The sequence below is a fragment of the Pan troglodytes genome, chromosome 17, assembly GCF_028858775.2.
Source record: "Pan troglodytes isolate AG18354 chromosome 17, NHGRI_mPanTro3-v2.0_pri, whole genome shotgun sequence".
NCBI lineage: Eukaryota > Metazoa > Chordata > Mammalia > Primates > Hominidae > Pan > Pan troglodytes.
Window position 1 is genome coordinate 35,997,214 of NC_072415.2, and position 16,791 is coordinate 36,014,004.

The window sequence follows — 16,791 nt, forward strand, 5'->3', positions numbered from 1 at the left end:
TGCAGCCTCGACCTTCTGGGCTCAAGCAATCCTCCCACCTCAGCCTCCTGAGTAGCTGTGACCACAGGCATAAGCCACCATGCCCAGCAAATTTTTGTATTTTTTGTACAGATGGGGTTTTGCTATATTGCCCAGGTTGGTCTTGAACTCCTGAGCTCAAGCAGTCCGCCCACCTTGACCTCCCAAAGTTCTGGGATTATAGGCATGAGCCACGGTGCCTGGCCTGCATTATTCTTTTACCTGCAACATTGCTATGGTTTGAATGTGTCCCCCAAAAGTTTGGGTTAGAAACTTAATCCCTGATGTCACAGTGTTGAGAGGTGGGGACTAATGGGAGGAGTTTAGGGTTCCACCGTCATAAATGGATTAATACCAATTATAAAAGGGCTTAATCTTTTATAATTATACCAATTATAAAAGGGCTCAATCTCTTGCTCTCTCTCATCTCTCTTGCCCTTTCACCTTCTGTGATGGGATGACATGGCATGGCATGAAAGCGGCTAGATGTACCCTTGTCAGTCTTGGACTACTCAATTTCCAGAACTGTAAGAAGCAAATGTCTGTTCTTTATACATTACCTACTCTCAGGTATTCTGGAATAGCAGCACAAAATGGACTAAAGCAAAACCTAAACATAACTGATCAGATATGATTTCTCCTCAATCCATGCATAAATACATAGCTTAACATTAAGTATAATCATGATGTCTACAACTTTTTTTTAACTAATTTTAAGTATATTTTATATATGCAACATTGTCTTTTTAGTTATTATTCTAACAATGTAATACTGTTTCTAGTTGCTATGTCATAATTTAGTTACATTGTTCCTGGTTTCTTTCATTTTTCTTCTCTCTCTTATTCTCTCTCTGCTGCTCTAATGATAATACTCTTTCCCACAGCTTTTGTTTTTATTTTTGGAATTATATTGTTAAATTTATTTTTTAGTATGGGATTACGAGATTAAAAATTGTAATTGGTTTTCAGATTCTTTTTATATGTAGCTAAATTGCTTTAGAAAGATTGAAACAATTTTTATTGTACAGCTAGCAATGTATAAATGTATCCTTGAAGAATCATCAGCATTAGGTTTTTCATTGTTCTTTTATTTTGCAAATAAGTATCACACAGTACTATAATAGTTGTTTTAATTTGTGTCTTATAATTAGTGATGAGGTTGAACTTTTTTTCCACCTATTGGTTTGCTGATTTCATTTCTCCTTTTGTAAACTATCTTTTGACATGTACTCAAGTGGTTAAGAGTGTGCCTTCAGGAGCCAGAATTTTGGAGTTTAAATCCTGGCTTTGCTACTTCTTAGTTAATGCCTTGGGCAAACTATTTTCCTACTTTGCCTTTAATTTTTTTTTAATTTGTAAAATGAGCATCACTATAATATGAACTTTGTTGGCTCGCATTATAGAGTAAATGATTTAAGACATTTTAGGTTTTTAGAACACTTTTTGGCATGAGTTTTACCATTTGTTTTATTTTTTTTTATTTTTTTATTTTTTGAGACAGACTCTTGCTCTGTTGCCCAGACTGGAGTGCAGTGGCCTGATCTCAGCTCCCTGCAACCTCTGCCGCACAGGTTCAAGCAATGCTTATACCCCAGCCTCCTGAGTAGCTGGGATTACCGGCACATGCCACCACACCTGGCTAACTTTTGTATTTTTTGTACAGATGATGTTTCACCATGTTGGCCAGGCTGGTCTCGAACTCCTGAGCTCAAGTGATCTGCCCGTCTCAGCCTCCCAAAGTGCTGGGATTACAGGCATGAGCCACTGTGCCCAGTCAAATTTTACCATTTGTTTTTATAGAGATTTTTAATAAACTCATTATGTATCCTATATATGTAAGTTTTAACTGATTAGCTTATAACAAAATTGCCCTATTTTGATTTCTTGAAATTTGTTAATGCAGGTTGCAAGGAAGTCCAACATTACATTATTCTACTTATTTTATTTGCTTCGATTTTCCTAATCATTAAAAACACATTCACCAAATACAAGGAACAGAACATTGTATACACAAAATTCCCAATTGTAGTTTTTAGGTTTTCTTCCAGAAATATCAAGGCTATGCAGAGTGTATTTACGGAAACATAGTCATAAGAATGGAATTACCACCGAGAAGGCCTGGGGCTCTCCGGCAGAAGATCGATATCTCATATGCACCTTTTGTAGTTTTGTTTTTTTTGTTTGTTTATTTGTTTTTTGTTTGTTTTGAGATGGAGTCTCACTCTGTCACCAGGCTGGAGTGCAGTGGTGCAATCTTCTCGGCTCACTGCAACCTCCAACTCCCTCGTTCAAGTGATTCTCCTGCCTCAGCCACCTGAGTAGCTGGGATTACAGGCACGTGCCACTACGCCCAGCTAATTTTTGTATTTTCAGTAGAGACGGAGTTTCACCATGTTGGCCAGGATGGTCTCGATTTCCTGACCTCGTGATCTACCCGCCTCAGCCTCCCGAAGTGCTGGGATTACAGGCGTGAGCCACCGCGCCCAGCCTACTTTTTTATCTTAAGAAAATGATTCATTAGTCTAGGCACGGTGGCTTATGCCTGTAATCCCAGCACTTCGGGAGGCCGAGGTGGGCAGATCACTTGAGCCCAGAGCCCAGGAGTTCAAGACCAGCGTGGGCAAAATGGTGAAACCTCATCTCTACAAAAAATAAAAAAAACAGCTGGATGTGGTAGTGCGCACCTGTAACCCCAGCTACTTGGAAGGCTGAGGCAGGAGAATTGCTTGAACCCAGGAGACGGAGGTTGCAGTAAGCCAAGATCATACCACCATACTCCAGCCTGGGCGACAGAGTGAGACTCTGTCAAAAAAAAAAGAAAAGGTTCATTAAGGAAATAAAATAAAAGAGTCTTCCCTCTAAGGTATATTTACAACAGCTACTTTATACCTAGGTGTGAACTAGGACATTAGGAAATAGTCAAACCAATTTTGAACAAAAAGAACAAAGCTGGTGCCATCACACTACCTGAAATCAAAATATATTCAGAGATACAGTAACCAAAATAGCACGGTGCTTTTGTAAAAAGCAGACACATAGGCCGATGGAACAGAATAGAGAACCCAGAAATAAATCTACATACATTCAACTGATTTTCAGCAGAAATGTCAGAAACGTACATTGGAGAATGGACAGCCACTTCAATAAATGGAGCTGGGAAAACTGGATATGCATACAAAATGAAATGAAACCTCTGTCTCTCTCTCATCATATACAAAAATCTACTTAAAATGGACTAAAGACTTTAACGTATGATCCAAAACTATAAATCTACTAGAAGAAAATATAGAGGAAATGCTTTAGGACCTTGGGCTAGGCAAATATTTTTATGGATAAGACTTTAAAAGCACAAGCACCAAAAGCAAAATTAGGCAAATGAGATTATATCAAACTAAAAAGCTTCTGCACAGCCAAAGAAACAGTCAACAGAGTGAGGAGTCCATCTGCAAAATGAGAGAAAATATTTGCAAAATATTCATTTGACAAGGGATTAATATCTGGAATGTACGAGGAACTCAAAGAACTGAAAACCAAACAAACCCAAATAATCTTCCTAAAAAATGGGCAAATGAACTGAGTAGACATTTTGCAAAAGAAGAAATACAAATGGCCAACATGTATATAAAAAATGTTCAACATCACTAATCATCAGATAAATGCTAATCAAAACCACAGTGATGTCATCTCACCTCAGAATGGCTATTATCAAAAAGACAAAAAATAACAAATGCTGGCAAGGATACAGAGAAAGGGGAACTCCTATACGCTGTTGGTGGAAATGTAAATTAATACAGACATTATGGAAAATAGTATGGAGGTTCCTCAGAAAACTATTATAGAAGTAGAACTATCCTCTAATCCCACAATCCCACTACTGGTTATGCATCATCCAAAGGTAAAGAAATCAGTATATCCAAGAGATGTATGCACCCCTGTGTTTATCACAGCAGTATTCACAATAGGGAAGATATACAACCAGCCTAAGCATTCATCAACAGATAAATGGATAAAGAAAATGTGGTATAGATACACAATTGAATACTACTTAGCCATAAAAAAGAATGAAATTCTGTCATTCGTCATAACATGAATGAGCCTGGAGGACATTGTGTTATGTAAAATAAGTCATGCAGAGGAAGACAAATACTGCATGTCTTTATTCATATGTGGACACTAAAAAAGTTGTGTTTGTAGAAATAGAGAATAGCATACTGTGTGTGTATATATATTTTATATATATAATAGTGTGTGTGTATATTTTATATATATTATATATAAAATATATATACAATATATATACAGTGTGTGTGCATATATTGTATATAATATATACACATACAGAGTATGCTACTCTATATAGATTTTGTTGTTGTTTTTTTGAGACAGGATCTCACTCTGTCACCCAGGCTGGAGTGCAGTGGCATGATCTCGTCTCACTGAAGCCTCAACCTCCCAGGCTCAAGTGATTCTCCCACCTCAGCCTCCCCAGTAGCTGGTACCACAGATGCACACCACCATGCCTGGCTAATTTTTTATTTTTGTAGAGACAGGGTTTCCCTATGTTGCCCAGGCTGGTCACGAACTGCTGGGCTCAAGCGATCTGCCTGCCTTGCCCTCCCAAAGTGGTGGGATTACAGGCGTGAGCCACTGCATCCAACCTAAAAATAAATAAATATTTTTTAAAATACATATAATAAAATTGGAAAATAAGAAAATAGATATGATACATAGGCAAGACCAGGAAGAAGGCTGATGTAAAGCTATTTCAAGCCACAGTTACATACAGTTATATACAGCCACAGAATTATTTATAGTATATGAAGTTGCCTAAAAATTTAGTCCTTAGACCGGGCGCGGTGGCTCATACCTATAATCCCAGCACTTTGGGAGGCCAGGGCAGGCAGATCCCCTGAGGTCAGGAGTTCGAGACCAGCCTGGCCAACCAACATGGTGAAACCCTGTCTCTTAAAAAAAAAAAAAAATTAGTCCTTAGCTTTCTGTCAGGAATGCTTCTTTGCATGACTTTTGGGGCACGAGTCTCAGTGTGAATTCTACTCCTTAGAGCACAAATTCCAGGAAGTTCCCTACCACTAAAGTAGAAATACATACAATTGGTTTCCAGTGACCCATTGTCTGTGAGGAAACAGCATGCTCTTCTTCAGGATAAACAAAGGTTTTCTTGTTTTGGGAATGAAAGAAATGTTTTACTTGGGTTTTTAATTAGAGATAACCTAGTATATAGTGAACAGAATGTCCTTGATAAAAATAGTGTCAAGTAAGAATACTTGATAATAATAGTAACATTTATAGCGTCCCTCAAGGTAAGCTGAGGACATGTTTCCAAAGCACAGCTTATTGAAATCAACTTTACTAAGAACCAAAATGCATGAAACAGGTCTCTGCTATATTAGAAATTACAGTCTAGTGATGTTACCAAACGTATACAAAGCAACAAGAAAGTGATTTTAAGACTATATGTAAATAAACTTCTGATTTTATTGTATAGACTGTATAGCATAATTTTTTAAAATTTCATCATGAACTGAGATTGCTCCAGAAAGGGTTAGGAAAAAGATCATTAATATATGTAGAATAAGAATTAGGGAAGTGGATCATTTGGGCAGCAATGCTTTATTATTAGAATTTTTATTTTGTAAGTAATAGTTTTATTCTAAAAATACATTTTATTTTTCTAGAAATATACCCAAAGCAATGGACGAAGACCTTTTGGTATTTCTGCCTTAATTGTAGGTTTTGATGATGATGGTATCTCAAGATTGTATCAGACAGATCCTTCTGGTACTTATCATGCTTGGAAGGTGAGTCATGAATTTATTAATACTTTTTTTAGAAGTTTAGTAAATATTCAATGTAAATGCTTTATTGCTTTGAGAGACATGACAAAAGTATGTTGCATTAAATATTGATATTGGTAAAATGTAACTATTCAGCTCGTCAGAAACTACAATGATTTTGGTTGGATAAAGAATCACCTTAATTTTGTAAGCACAAGGTCTTTTGAAAAGATGTGACCAAAGTAAGTGTTTATAAATGGCCAAGTAAGAGAAATATCCAGTTCCTATTTATTTATTATTCCAAATTAATATTGTACTATATAGACGCTTGCTTCAAGCAGAAATAGTCCTTCTTCTTTTAACAAAGAATTAGATGGACATTTAAATTCATACTGAAATATTTAATTCATCTTCTCCATTCTAGGAGAGTCAGAGCACCCTAAACTATGAATCTATACTCATGTGCTAGTATGTAGCAATGATCTCTACATAATTCCTAGCATATAGTTTGTTTTCTGGATAAGCTGTTATTCTTGTTTTGACACCCAACTACAGTAATGACTTTGTTTAATGGTGCACTCAAATCCAATACAAAAGTATAGGGCTCAGCCAGGCACGGTAGTACACACCCATGGTTCCAGATACTTGGGAGGCTGAGACAGGGGGATTGCTTGAGTCCAGAATTTTGAGGTTACAGTGAGCTATAATCGTGTCTCTGCACTCCAGCCCAGGTGACAGAGCAAGACCCTGTCTGAAAAACACCAACCAAACAATGCCCCCCTGCCCCCCGCAAAAAAACACTGCCACATGCCAGAGAAACCTAGCTTCCAGGAGTGAATTTTTGTATATTCCTGTATATAAGAATAAGACTACACTACAGAATCCAATATAACTGATTTTGACTTTATTAAAAGTTAAATACCCAGATTTTAAATAGTTTTCTACAAAGTTGATTTTACTATTATTAAGAGCCAAATAAATTAATGGAGAAATATTGCCTTGGTCTTTATGCTTGTGTTAAATAAAGAATTTGATTTGCACTGACCATACTCATAAGATACTGTTTTGTAAACCGTTAACCAGGCAGTAAAGCAGTGGATTATTCTTACAACAAATATCAGAATACTTATGTCAGTGGCACATATCCTTTTAATCTGCCTGAGTAATCTAATTAGTAATCAGAAGGTATAGATTTACGTGCTGCAAATATCAGACCATTTTTTCCTGTCAACTAGAGATCTCTTACCTGTACTAGATTTCTTGTCTCCTAAATCTGTGCCCTAAACAAACCAAGTTACCACACTCAATCTTTAAATATTTTAAAGCCTGCCATCTTCTGTTTGCATTTATCATTACATCATTACCCTTTGTTTCTATATCGTAACACAACATTTTCCAGGTTTACATAATTTTTCTGTTTTAATTTGATTGCTTCTTAGGGACGTACAGAGAAGTATTTTATTTTATCTCAGTCAGGAAAATTATGGAATTTTTTAGTTGTTGAGAATTTTGTTGATCATCTTGGTCTGAAACTCTGCTCTGCTCTGGTGTCTTCAGTTCTCATGGTGGGACAGGAGGATATAAGCACGGCGCACTCGCTTGCATACACGTGGATACCCCACTGATTACATTTTATGTAGTGCACTTTCTGGTGGGATTTTGGTTGAGGGAAATATTACGCAGCTTTTAAAAAAAATCATCTTTAACAAAAAACATTTGAAAACCTTTTTTATTTTATGTATTTGGCAGCTGAGATTTAGGGGTTAAGTGATTTTTGTTGCTGTTGTTAAGTTTACCTTCCCAACCTAGTGTGGTAGCTCACTTCTGTAGTCCCAGCACTTTGGGCAGCCAAGGCAAAAGGATTACTTGAATGCAGGAGTTCGAGACCACCCTGGGCAATGTAATAAGACCCCACTTCTACAAAAACAATTTAAATATTAGCCAGGCATTGGTGGTGCACACTTGTAGTCCCAGCTACTTTGGAAGCTAATGTGGAAGGATCACTTCAGCCCAAGAGTTTGAAGCTGCAGTAAGCTAGGATCATACCACTGCACTCCAACCTGAGTGACAGAGTGAGACCCTGTCTCAAAACAAAAAAGTTCACATTCCTAGTTAATAGCAATACTGAATTAGAACTCAAGATGTTCTATTTATTTCATTCTATGTTGTTTGCATTACATCATGCTACTTCCTTTAGACCAGATTATTTTCTGTGTATGTTATATAAATTCTAAAATCCATTCTTGGAAGGTAGAATAAAATCTTCTCACTTGATTTCTAATTCTGGGAACTATAACATTTTAGCTATGAGATCAAGTTTTTCTTTTTTTGTTTTGTTTGGATCTGTGTTTTATTTTTTATGTCTGTTTGTTTTTTACTCTGACATACTATACCAAGTAACCTGATAAATGTTGCAATGGACTATTGAGAACACAGCTATGGTACTGAGCATATTTTGCAATGCTATTTTGTAGGCTTATGAGGTATAGGTAGAGGAAAAGATAGAATGGGTAGGAGAAATAGGAAGTTATAAACATAAACTGTCGCCACATGGCCTGTTGCAGAAATGAGAATAGAAATAGCTAATACCAGCAGTTTGGTTTTTTGAGGTTCTCTACCTGGCATGTAACACAGATTTTATTTATGAGGACTGGGCCTTTAATGATCCTGCCATAATGGGTAATAGTGCCTTCCATTAAGTTATTTCATTTTACAGGGGAATGCTAAGAGAAGCCTCCAGAAAATCCTTTGAATTTTAGATACCTCCTCCCTGGTCCTATTGTATAATGGTAACTTTATTCCCATTGATGATGAAAACAAATCATACTGTCATTACAGTAACCCCTTATTTGCCTGTTGGTTCAATAACATGAGGAGTCCAAAATGGCCAAGTGGCAATCTCAGCTTGTAGTTCCGTGAAATTATTATGTCCCCTGATAGAAACATCCTCCCCACTTATCTCCCCTTCTTTTTCTTGAGAACTAGAACTTTTAAACTAGCAGAACCAAGTGGGGACAAGAGACAAAGATTTACAAGTGGGCCATTAAGGATATTCATGAGACACATCTATTCCTTAGTTCCTAGATTTGTAGGCATGTGAAAAATGAATTACTAGTTTATGGCTCAGGGTACACACAGGATCTTATAGAACAGAACCCTAGCCCTGTAAGATGTCACACAGCTACTGCTATTACTGAGTCTTCATAGCCTGTTCTAGAATTACTATCAGGCTGGCTAATTCAAGGTGATGAGAGAACATAGTAAAACCAATGAATCTCATGAACATAAGCCAATTCCCCTACTTCCTCACAATCAGTTCCTTGCTCAGAGGCTATGTTTTCTAGAATACTATGATGGTGAAGAAAGCTATTCAGGTCAGCTAAAGTGGTGCATGGCAGTAGTCCTAGCTACTTGAGAAGCTGAGGCAGGAGAATGGCTTGAGCCCAGGAGTTCCAGGCTGTAGTGCACTATGATCATGCCTGCAAATAGCCACTGCACTGCAGCCTGGACAACATAGACTGTTTCTAAAAAAAATGCAAGGAAGTATTCAGTTAAGTCCACAGGTGGGAGAGCTGACAGAAGCAGTTGGCACAAGTAGGGGAAACTTATATCCTGGGTGAGTTTCTCTTCCATTGAGGGCAAGCTGCTGCCCTTTCCATGGCAGAAAAGTCCAACAAACTCAGTCAGCCATGTTGGCAGGTTGCCATGAAGCTCTGCCAGTATCCAGATTAAAAAAACAGGGGTACAGTAAGGAAACACTCATTTTTAGATTTTTTTCTTTATACATTTTTGTACTGAAGAAGATATTTAGAAAATTTTTGACAGATGAAAAAATTCTATATATTTATGGTTGTAAATGTGATGCTTCAATGTGTGTGTACATTGTGGCATGATTTAAATCAAGCTAATTAATATACCCATCATCTCACATACTTATTTTTGTGATGAGAACATTTAAAATCTACTCTCTTTAAGCAATTTTCAATATACAGTACGTTATTAATAACTGTAGTCACCATGCTGTACAGTAGATCTCCAGAATTTATTTCTCCTGACTGAAACTTTGTACCCTTGAACTAACAACTTTCCATCCCCTTTCCCTCCTCCGCCCTCCCCTGTTAACCACCATTCTATTCTCTGCTTCTATGAGTTCATTTTTTTTTTTTAGGTTCCACATATAAGTGAGATCATAAAGTATTTGTCTTTCTGTACTTGGCTTAAAAGAAAATTTTTTAGTGGAGTAACAGGTTCTGGCATTTGGCCAATTACATTAAATTAACTAAAAACTCTCCTTCTATAAACATCTGCAGGGCTAGAATGATTATTAACATTTTTAATGCATAGCTAAATACAAAAATAAAATCCTGGCTGGGCGCGGTGTCTCATGCCTGTAATCCCAGCACTTTGGGAGGCCGAGGTGGGCAGATCACAAGGTCAGGAGATCGAGACCATCCTGGCTAACACGGTGAAACCCCATCTCTACTAAAAATACAAAAAAATTAGCCGAGCGCAGTGGCAGGCACCTGTAGTCCCAGCTACTCAGGAGGCTGAGGCAGGAGAATGGTGTGAACCCAGGAGGCGGAGCTTGCAGTGAGCCGAGATCACACCACTGCACTCCAGCTTGGACAACAGAACAAGACTCCGTCTCAAAAATGAAATAAAATAAAATAAAATCCTAAAGGTCCAGAAATAAGGAATTGAATACCAGAATAATAAGCATGTGAGTTGATAACTCTGTACTTAGGGATGTTATAGTGCAGGATTCCCAAAGATTATTCACCATCAAAAGTATAAAATATATAAACAGCCCATCATTTAACAAGTATTCAGTCTATAAATACTGAATTTTTATTACATATTAAATACTGTTCTAGGTTATGGGAATATAGAGGTGAACTCAACAGATGAAAATTCCTGCCCCTATGAAAAAGGGAGGACAGACAATATAAAAATCTAAATATGACAATATAAAAGGTGGTGTGTGTTTATGTGTATATATATATATATATATATATATATGCTGTGAGTAAAATGAGACAACAGGGTTAGGAGGATAGAGAATGACTGATATACACAAGGTGGTCAGGGAAGGTCCCTTTGAAAAGGAGACATTTGAACAGAGACCTGAAGAAAGTGAAGGAGCAAGCCAGCCAGTTATTTGCTTTGGTGTTCCAAACACAGAAACAAAAGGGCAAAATCCCAAGGCAGTAGCATGTTCCATATTTATAAAAAATAGCAACTAGGCTATTATAGCTAGATTTCTATGCTAGAGCATACAGGCTAAGCATCTATAATCCAAAAATTAGAAATCTGAAATGCTTCAAAATCTCAAACTTTTTGAGCACCAACGTGACTACGCTACAGCAAGTCAACAAGAAATACAGTGGTAAGAAATGAAGTATTCAGAAGTAGGGGGCTAGATCTTGTGGGGCTAGATCTTGTAGGGCTAGAAAGCCTTGGATAGGACTTAAATTATTATATTAAATAAAGTGATGTAGAAAGCCATTTGAAGTTTTTACATATTGGGATAACACAATCTGATTTATACTTTTAATGTGTCTCTCTAGCTGCTATATTGAGAATAGATGGTAGAGAACTTAGGGTAGAAGCAGGGAGATAAGTTACAGGCTATGTTCAATAATCCAGGCAAGACCTGATTTAGATTAGAGGCATTGGGCCAGGGAAAGGTTGGGAAGGACCCAGCATAGTCTACAAAGGAGGAGAACTCGGAGACAAGTGTTCTGGATCCCAAGTGAAAACAGTGTTTGAAGAAAGAGTTATCAATTTACTCAGTTCCATCAAGTAAAAAGAGGGCTGTGAAATGAATGGATTTAGCAGTGTGCAGGTCATTGGTGACCTTTACAAGAACAGTTTGGATGGAGTGATGGTGATGAAAGCATGACTGGAGTGGTAGAAGAAAAATGCTCAGACCTGTAATCCCAGCACTTTGGGAGGCCAAGGTGGGAGGATCACTTGAGGCCAGGAGCTCAAGACCAGCCTGGGCAACATAGTGAGGCCTTGTCTCTACAAAATTAAAAATAGATAAATAATAAAAGAAAAGGGTAGAGGGACGATCAAGAATCATTAAGGGGTGCCAAAACCATCAAGTGAAAGATGGCTGGGAAAAGGATATTCACGTGGTGCCACATATTACTTGTTAATCACAAAGTTGTGGCGGACACCACCATCACCATCAAACTTAGCATCTCCTATAAGAGGATAAACTGGCATTATATGCCTCCTGCTGTGATGCAATGGAAAAGAAATAACATGACCTTAGTAGTATTATTGCCATTGGATTTAACCTAAATCTGATTGAGGGAACAATCAGCTAAATCTCAGTTGTAAAGCATTCTACAAGATATTTCAAAAATGTTAATGTTAATGAAAAACAAAATAAAGGCATGGAAACTTTTCTAGTTTAAAGGACACTAAAGAACTTATGCAATCCAGGATTTTTGACTGTATACTGGATGTGGGAAAAACAGATGCAAAGGACATTTTGAGGACAACCAGAGACACTTAAATATGGATTGTATATTAGATAATGTTGTGTCTGTTTTAAATTTTCGGGATGTGATGATTATAATGTAATTATATAAGAGAACAACTTTGTGGGTTTTTGTTGAGGGGGGAGGGTTGTTGGAGTTTTTGGTTTTTTTGTTTTGTTTTGTTTTGTTTTGTTTTGTTTTTTGAGACGGAATCTCTCTCTGTCACCCAGGCTGGAGTGCAACTGTACCATCTCGGCTTACTGCAGCCTCCACCTCCCAGGTTCAAGCGATTCTTCTGCCTCAGCCTCCCAAGTAGCTGGGATTACAGGTGCCTGCCACCATGCCAAGTTAATTTTTAGGAGAGATGGGGTTTCACGCTGTTGGCAGGCTGCTCTGGAACTCCTGACCTCAAGCAATCCACCCACCTCAGCTTCCGAAAGTGCTGGGATTACAAGGGTGAGCTACCACACCTGGCCGAGAACAACTTTGTTTTAAAGAGGTAGATGCTGAAACAGTTAAGGATGAAATATAATGACATCTGCAACTTCAGCATTAAAATGTGTGTGTATGCGTGCCCACGCATGCACCCACGCCTGCATCTAAATTGAGAGAAGTAAAACAAATACCTCAAAATGTTAATAGTTCATGAATCCAAGCAAAGAGTGTGGTGTTAGTTGTTCGTTGTACTTTACACTTTTCGTAAGTTTAAATTTTTCCAAAATAAAAAATTGAAGAAAAGGAAATAGAAAGTAAAGATAGTGCTTTTAAGAAATTTGGCTATAAACAGGAGCAGACAAACGAACAGTAGCTAGAGGAGAATATAGGTTCAAGGGAATTTTTTCCCCCCCAAGATTGGCAACGCTATAGGATTCCATCATTCAACAACAGTATTAAGCTCTTGCTATGTACTAGGTACTCTTCTGGACACTGGGGATAGCAGTGATAAAAAAAAAAATCTCTACCTTTTAGAGATTAGAGAAAGATAAGCAAAACATATGGTCTTTAGATGGAATTAGAATCTACCCAGATGATTCATTTGACCTACCAGATTTGCTACTCATTGTTTAAATTTGAAAAACTATGGCCAGGCATGGTGGCTCACACCTGTAATCCCAGCACTTTGGGAGGCTGAGGCAGGTGGATCACCTGAGGTCAGGAGTTTGAGACCAGCCTGGCCAACATGGTGAAACCCCATCTCTACTAAAAAAAAAATACAAAAAATTAGCTGTGCCTCGTGGTGTATGCATGTAATCCCAGCTACTTGGGAGGCTGAGGCGGGAGAATTGCTTGAACCCAGGAGGCAGAGGTTGCAGTGAGCCAAGGTCCTGCCATTGCATTCCAGCCTGGGCAACAGAGTGAGACTCTGTCTCAAAAAGAAAAAGAAAAAAAGAAAAGAAAAGAAAAACTGCAACATTATGAACTTTCAAGTAGGTCTGTGTGGAATCCTTATTGTGTATGGGTTGCTTGGCTTTATACGCTTAAAGGATTTGGCCAAATATGATATACAGTAAAAAGTGGCAGATTTCAAAATGTGATCTGCAAATCCCTGACCCATTAGGTAAAAACTGTTTTCCTAATAATACTGAGACAATATTTCCCATTTTCACTGCATGGACACATACACTGATGGCATAGAAGTGATCATGGATAAAATTGCTGATATCTTGGTACACAACTGTGTTAGTTCTCATTTTTTTCTTTACCACCATACATTTGCAATTAAAAACTCAATAAATTTGACTTTAACATGAGTTCTCTTTGATGAAACCATAAAGATTGTTAGTTTTATTAAATCTTGACTCAGGTATACATCTTTTTAACATTCTGTGTGATGAAATAGAAGTACTCATAAACATGTTTGCTGCAGGTATGGTGAATGTCTTGAGGAAAAGCAGTTTTGTGATTGTTTGAATTGCAAGCTAAAACAGCCCATCTTTTACAGAACTTCATTTTTACTTGACAAAACAATAAATAACCATGGTTATTAGGACTTGGAGATTTGGCAGGACATATTCTCAAGGATGAGCAAACTGAGCCTGTTACTTTAAGGAAACAACTGACAGTTGTTTCCAGTGATTTGTTGCCAGTGATAAAATTCAAGTTTTCAAGCAAAAATTATAATTTTGGAAAACATGTATTTGCCACAATGAGCCTGACAGTTTCTTTGTGAAAAATTAATAAGCATGATTATTTAATGTTTTAGAAATCACATGGGTCAACATTTAGAAGATCTGCATAATTCAGTAAACCAGTTTTCCAAATGAGCAAGCATGACATTACAAAATCTTGCAAAATAAAATACCTATTCAAAGCAAACATTATGTAGGTTTTACCAATCCCTATTGACTATTAGAAATTAAAACTGAGAAATTTTAAAATATTAATGTATAAAAAGCCAAGAGACTAATATAACAGTAAAAAAGTTTATGGGGTTGCAGATTTTAATTTGCAATTAACTACCACCTGTTGAGTGGAATAGCCACACTTTTCTGAGAAGGGTGTTAAAATATTCCTCCCTTTTCTAACTACATGTTTGTGTAAGGTTATACTTCAGCCATAATAACATATTGCAATATGTTGAATGCAAAACAGATAAAAGAATTCAGCTTTCTCTTGTGAAGCCAGAGAGTAAATATATTTGCAAGACAAATATATTGTAGACAGGAAGTATATTTGTACCACTCTTCTCAAAAAAATAGTTTTTCTTTTAGAAAATATAATTATTACATAAAACATGTTTATATTAACATGTGTTATAGATGGAATTGGGTCCCCCAAAATGCATACATTGAACCCCTAACCCCCAAAAATAGGGCCTGTAGGGAGATAATTAAAGTTAAATGAGGTCGTAAGGATAGGACCCTAATTCCATAGGATCGATGTCCTTATAAAAAGAGACAGAGACACCAGAGAGCTCTCTCTTTTGCATGAACATGTATGTGTGCACACAAGAAGAAAGGCCTTGTGAGGACACAATGAGAAAGCAGCCATCTGCAAGCCAGGAAGAGAGCCCTCACCACAAACCAAAATTGCTAGCACCTTGAGCTTGGACTTCTAGCCTCTAGAACTTTGAGAAAATAAATTTCTGTGGTTTATGCCACCTGGTCTGTGGTATTTTGTTATGCCATACCAAGCAGACTAATATAACATGTAATGGGCTTATTTTTAAATGAATTAAATTTTTAAAAAATTTTCTGAGTTTCGGCCGGGTGCGGTGGCTCATGTCTGTAATCCCAGCACTTTGGGAGGCCGAAGTGGGTGGATCACTTGAAGTCAGGAGTTTGAGACCAGCCTGGCCAACACGGCGAAACCCTGTCTCTACTAAAAATACCAAAATTAGCCGGGCATGGTGGCAAATGCCTATAATCCCAGCTACTTCGGAGGCTGAGGTGTGAGAATTGCTTGAACCTGGAAAGTGGTGGTTGTAGTGAGCTGAGATCGTGCCACTGCACTCCAGCCTGGGCAACAGAGTGAGACTCCGTCTCAAAAAAAAAAAAAAAAAAAAGTCTTAGTTTCAGTTTCTCATTATTGGGTCTGGAATTTGATTTTACACTACTTACATACTAATAAAATTAGCCTGTTGCTGTTTCATGGATACTGGCAGAAGACACAAGACCCTCTGGGTCAGAAACAAAGACTTTATTACTCATGGCACATCAAACAGCATGAGTATCAGCATATGTGCATAGATTCCCGTTATCCTCAAGACCCACAGAGTTGATGTAATATGGCCTGGTTGAATGCTGTGAACAAAGTTGGTTTGCTTCACAGCTAAGGAACACCAAGCATGGAGAGTCTCCTTGTTTTGTAGCAAGCAATAAGGTAGCCTGCCCTTTATCTGAGGAATGACATCTTTATCTCAAGATTACCAGCTGCATAGACAACCCTGAAAAACAGAGCCTTGTCTGACAGCCCAAGGCACATGACATCTCTCAACAATAATACAGTAAATACCAAAAAGTATAACACAAACAAAAGCACTTTGGAGTTCCCAATAATTTTTAAGAGTATAAATTGCTGATCTGTAGCAGGGATCAGAAAACTTCTTATAGGGCCAGATGGTAAATATTTTAGCCTACATGGGTAGGCATTGCAATCTCTGTTGCAACTACTAAACTTTACCATAGTAGCATAAACTAGAAATAGACTGGAAATAGATTTACATAAATAAATGGGCATAGTGATGTACCAATAATGCTTTGTTTACAAAAAGAGGGAACTGACTTGCAGGCTATAATTTTCTGACCCCTAGACTACATATAGCATTGGTTTATATGTATGTAGCAATGTGATACAAACCTTATAGAGGAGGTTTCCTGAGCACAGGGTTAAGCTGCATATGGAAATAATTGGTCTTAGAGACCAGTTGAGAAGCCATATGCCACTTGGGATATCCAATCCATTATTATTTAATAATAAATCCATTTAAAAAGTACAGCTACATTCTCTTAAAAAAAAAAAAGAAAAGCCTCTGTTGGTCACACATT

At 37.5% G+C, this 16,791-nt stretch overlaps 1 protein-coding gene across 4 annotated transcripts in view; it reads left to right on the forward strand.

The window, feature by feature from the left end:
• Window positions 1-16,791, forward strand: part of PSMA8 (proteasome 20S subunit alpha 8) — a 55,966-nt gene that overhangs the window by 18,551 nt on the left and 20,624 nt on the right. For all 4 annotated transcript variants that reach the window (XM_016933479.3, XM_523894.6, XM_054671697.2 and 1 more), the window contains exon 4: window positions 5,715-5,837. In XM_016933479.3, coding sequence (XP_016788968.1) covers window positions 5,715-5,837 — 123 coding nt within the window. The remainder of the gene's footprint in view (window positions 1-5,714; window positions 5,838-16,791) is intronic.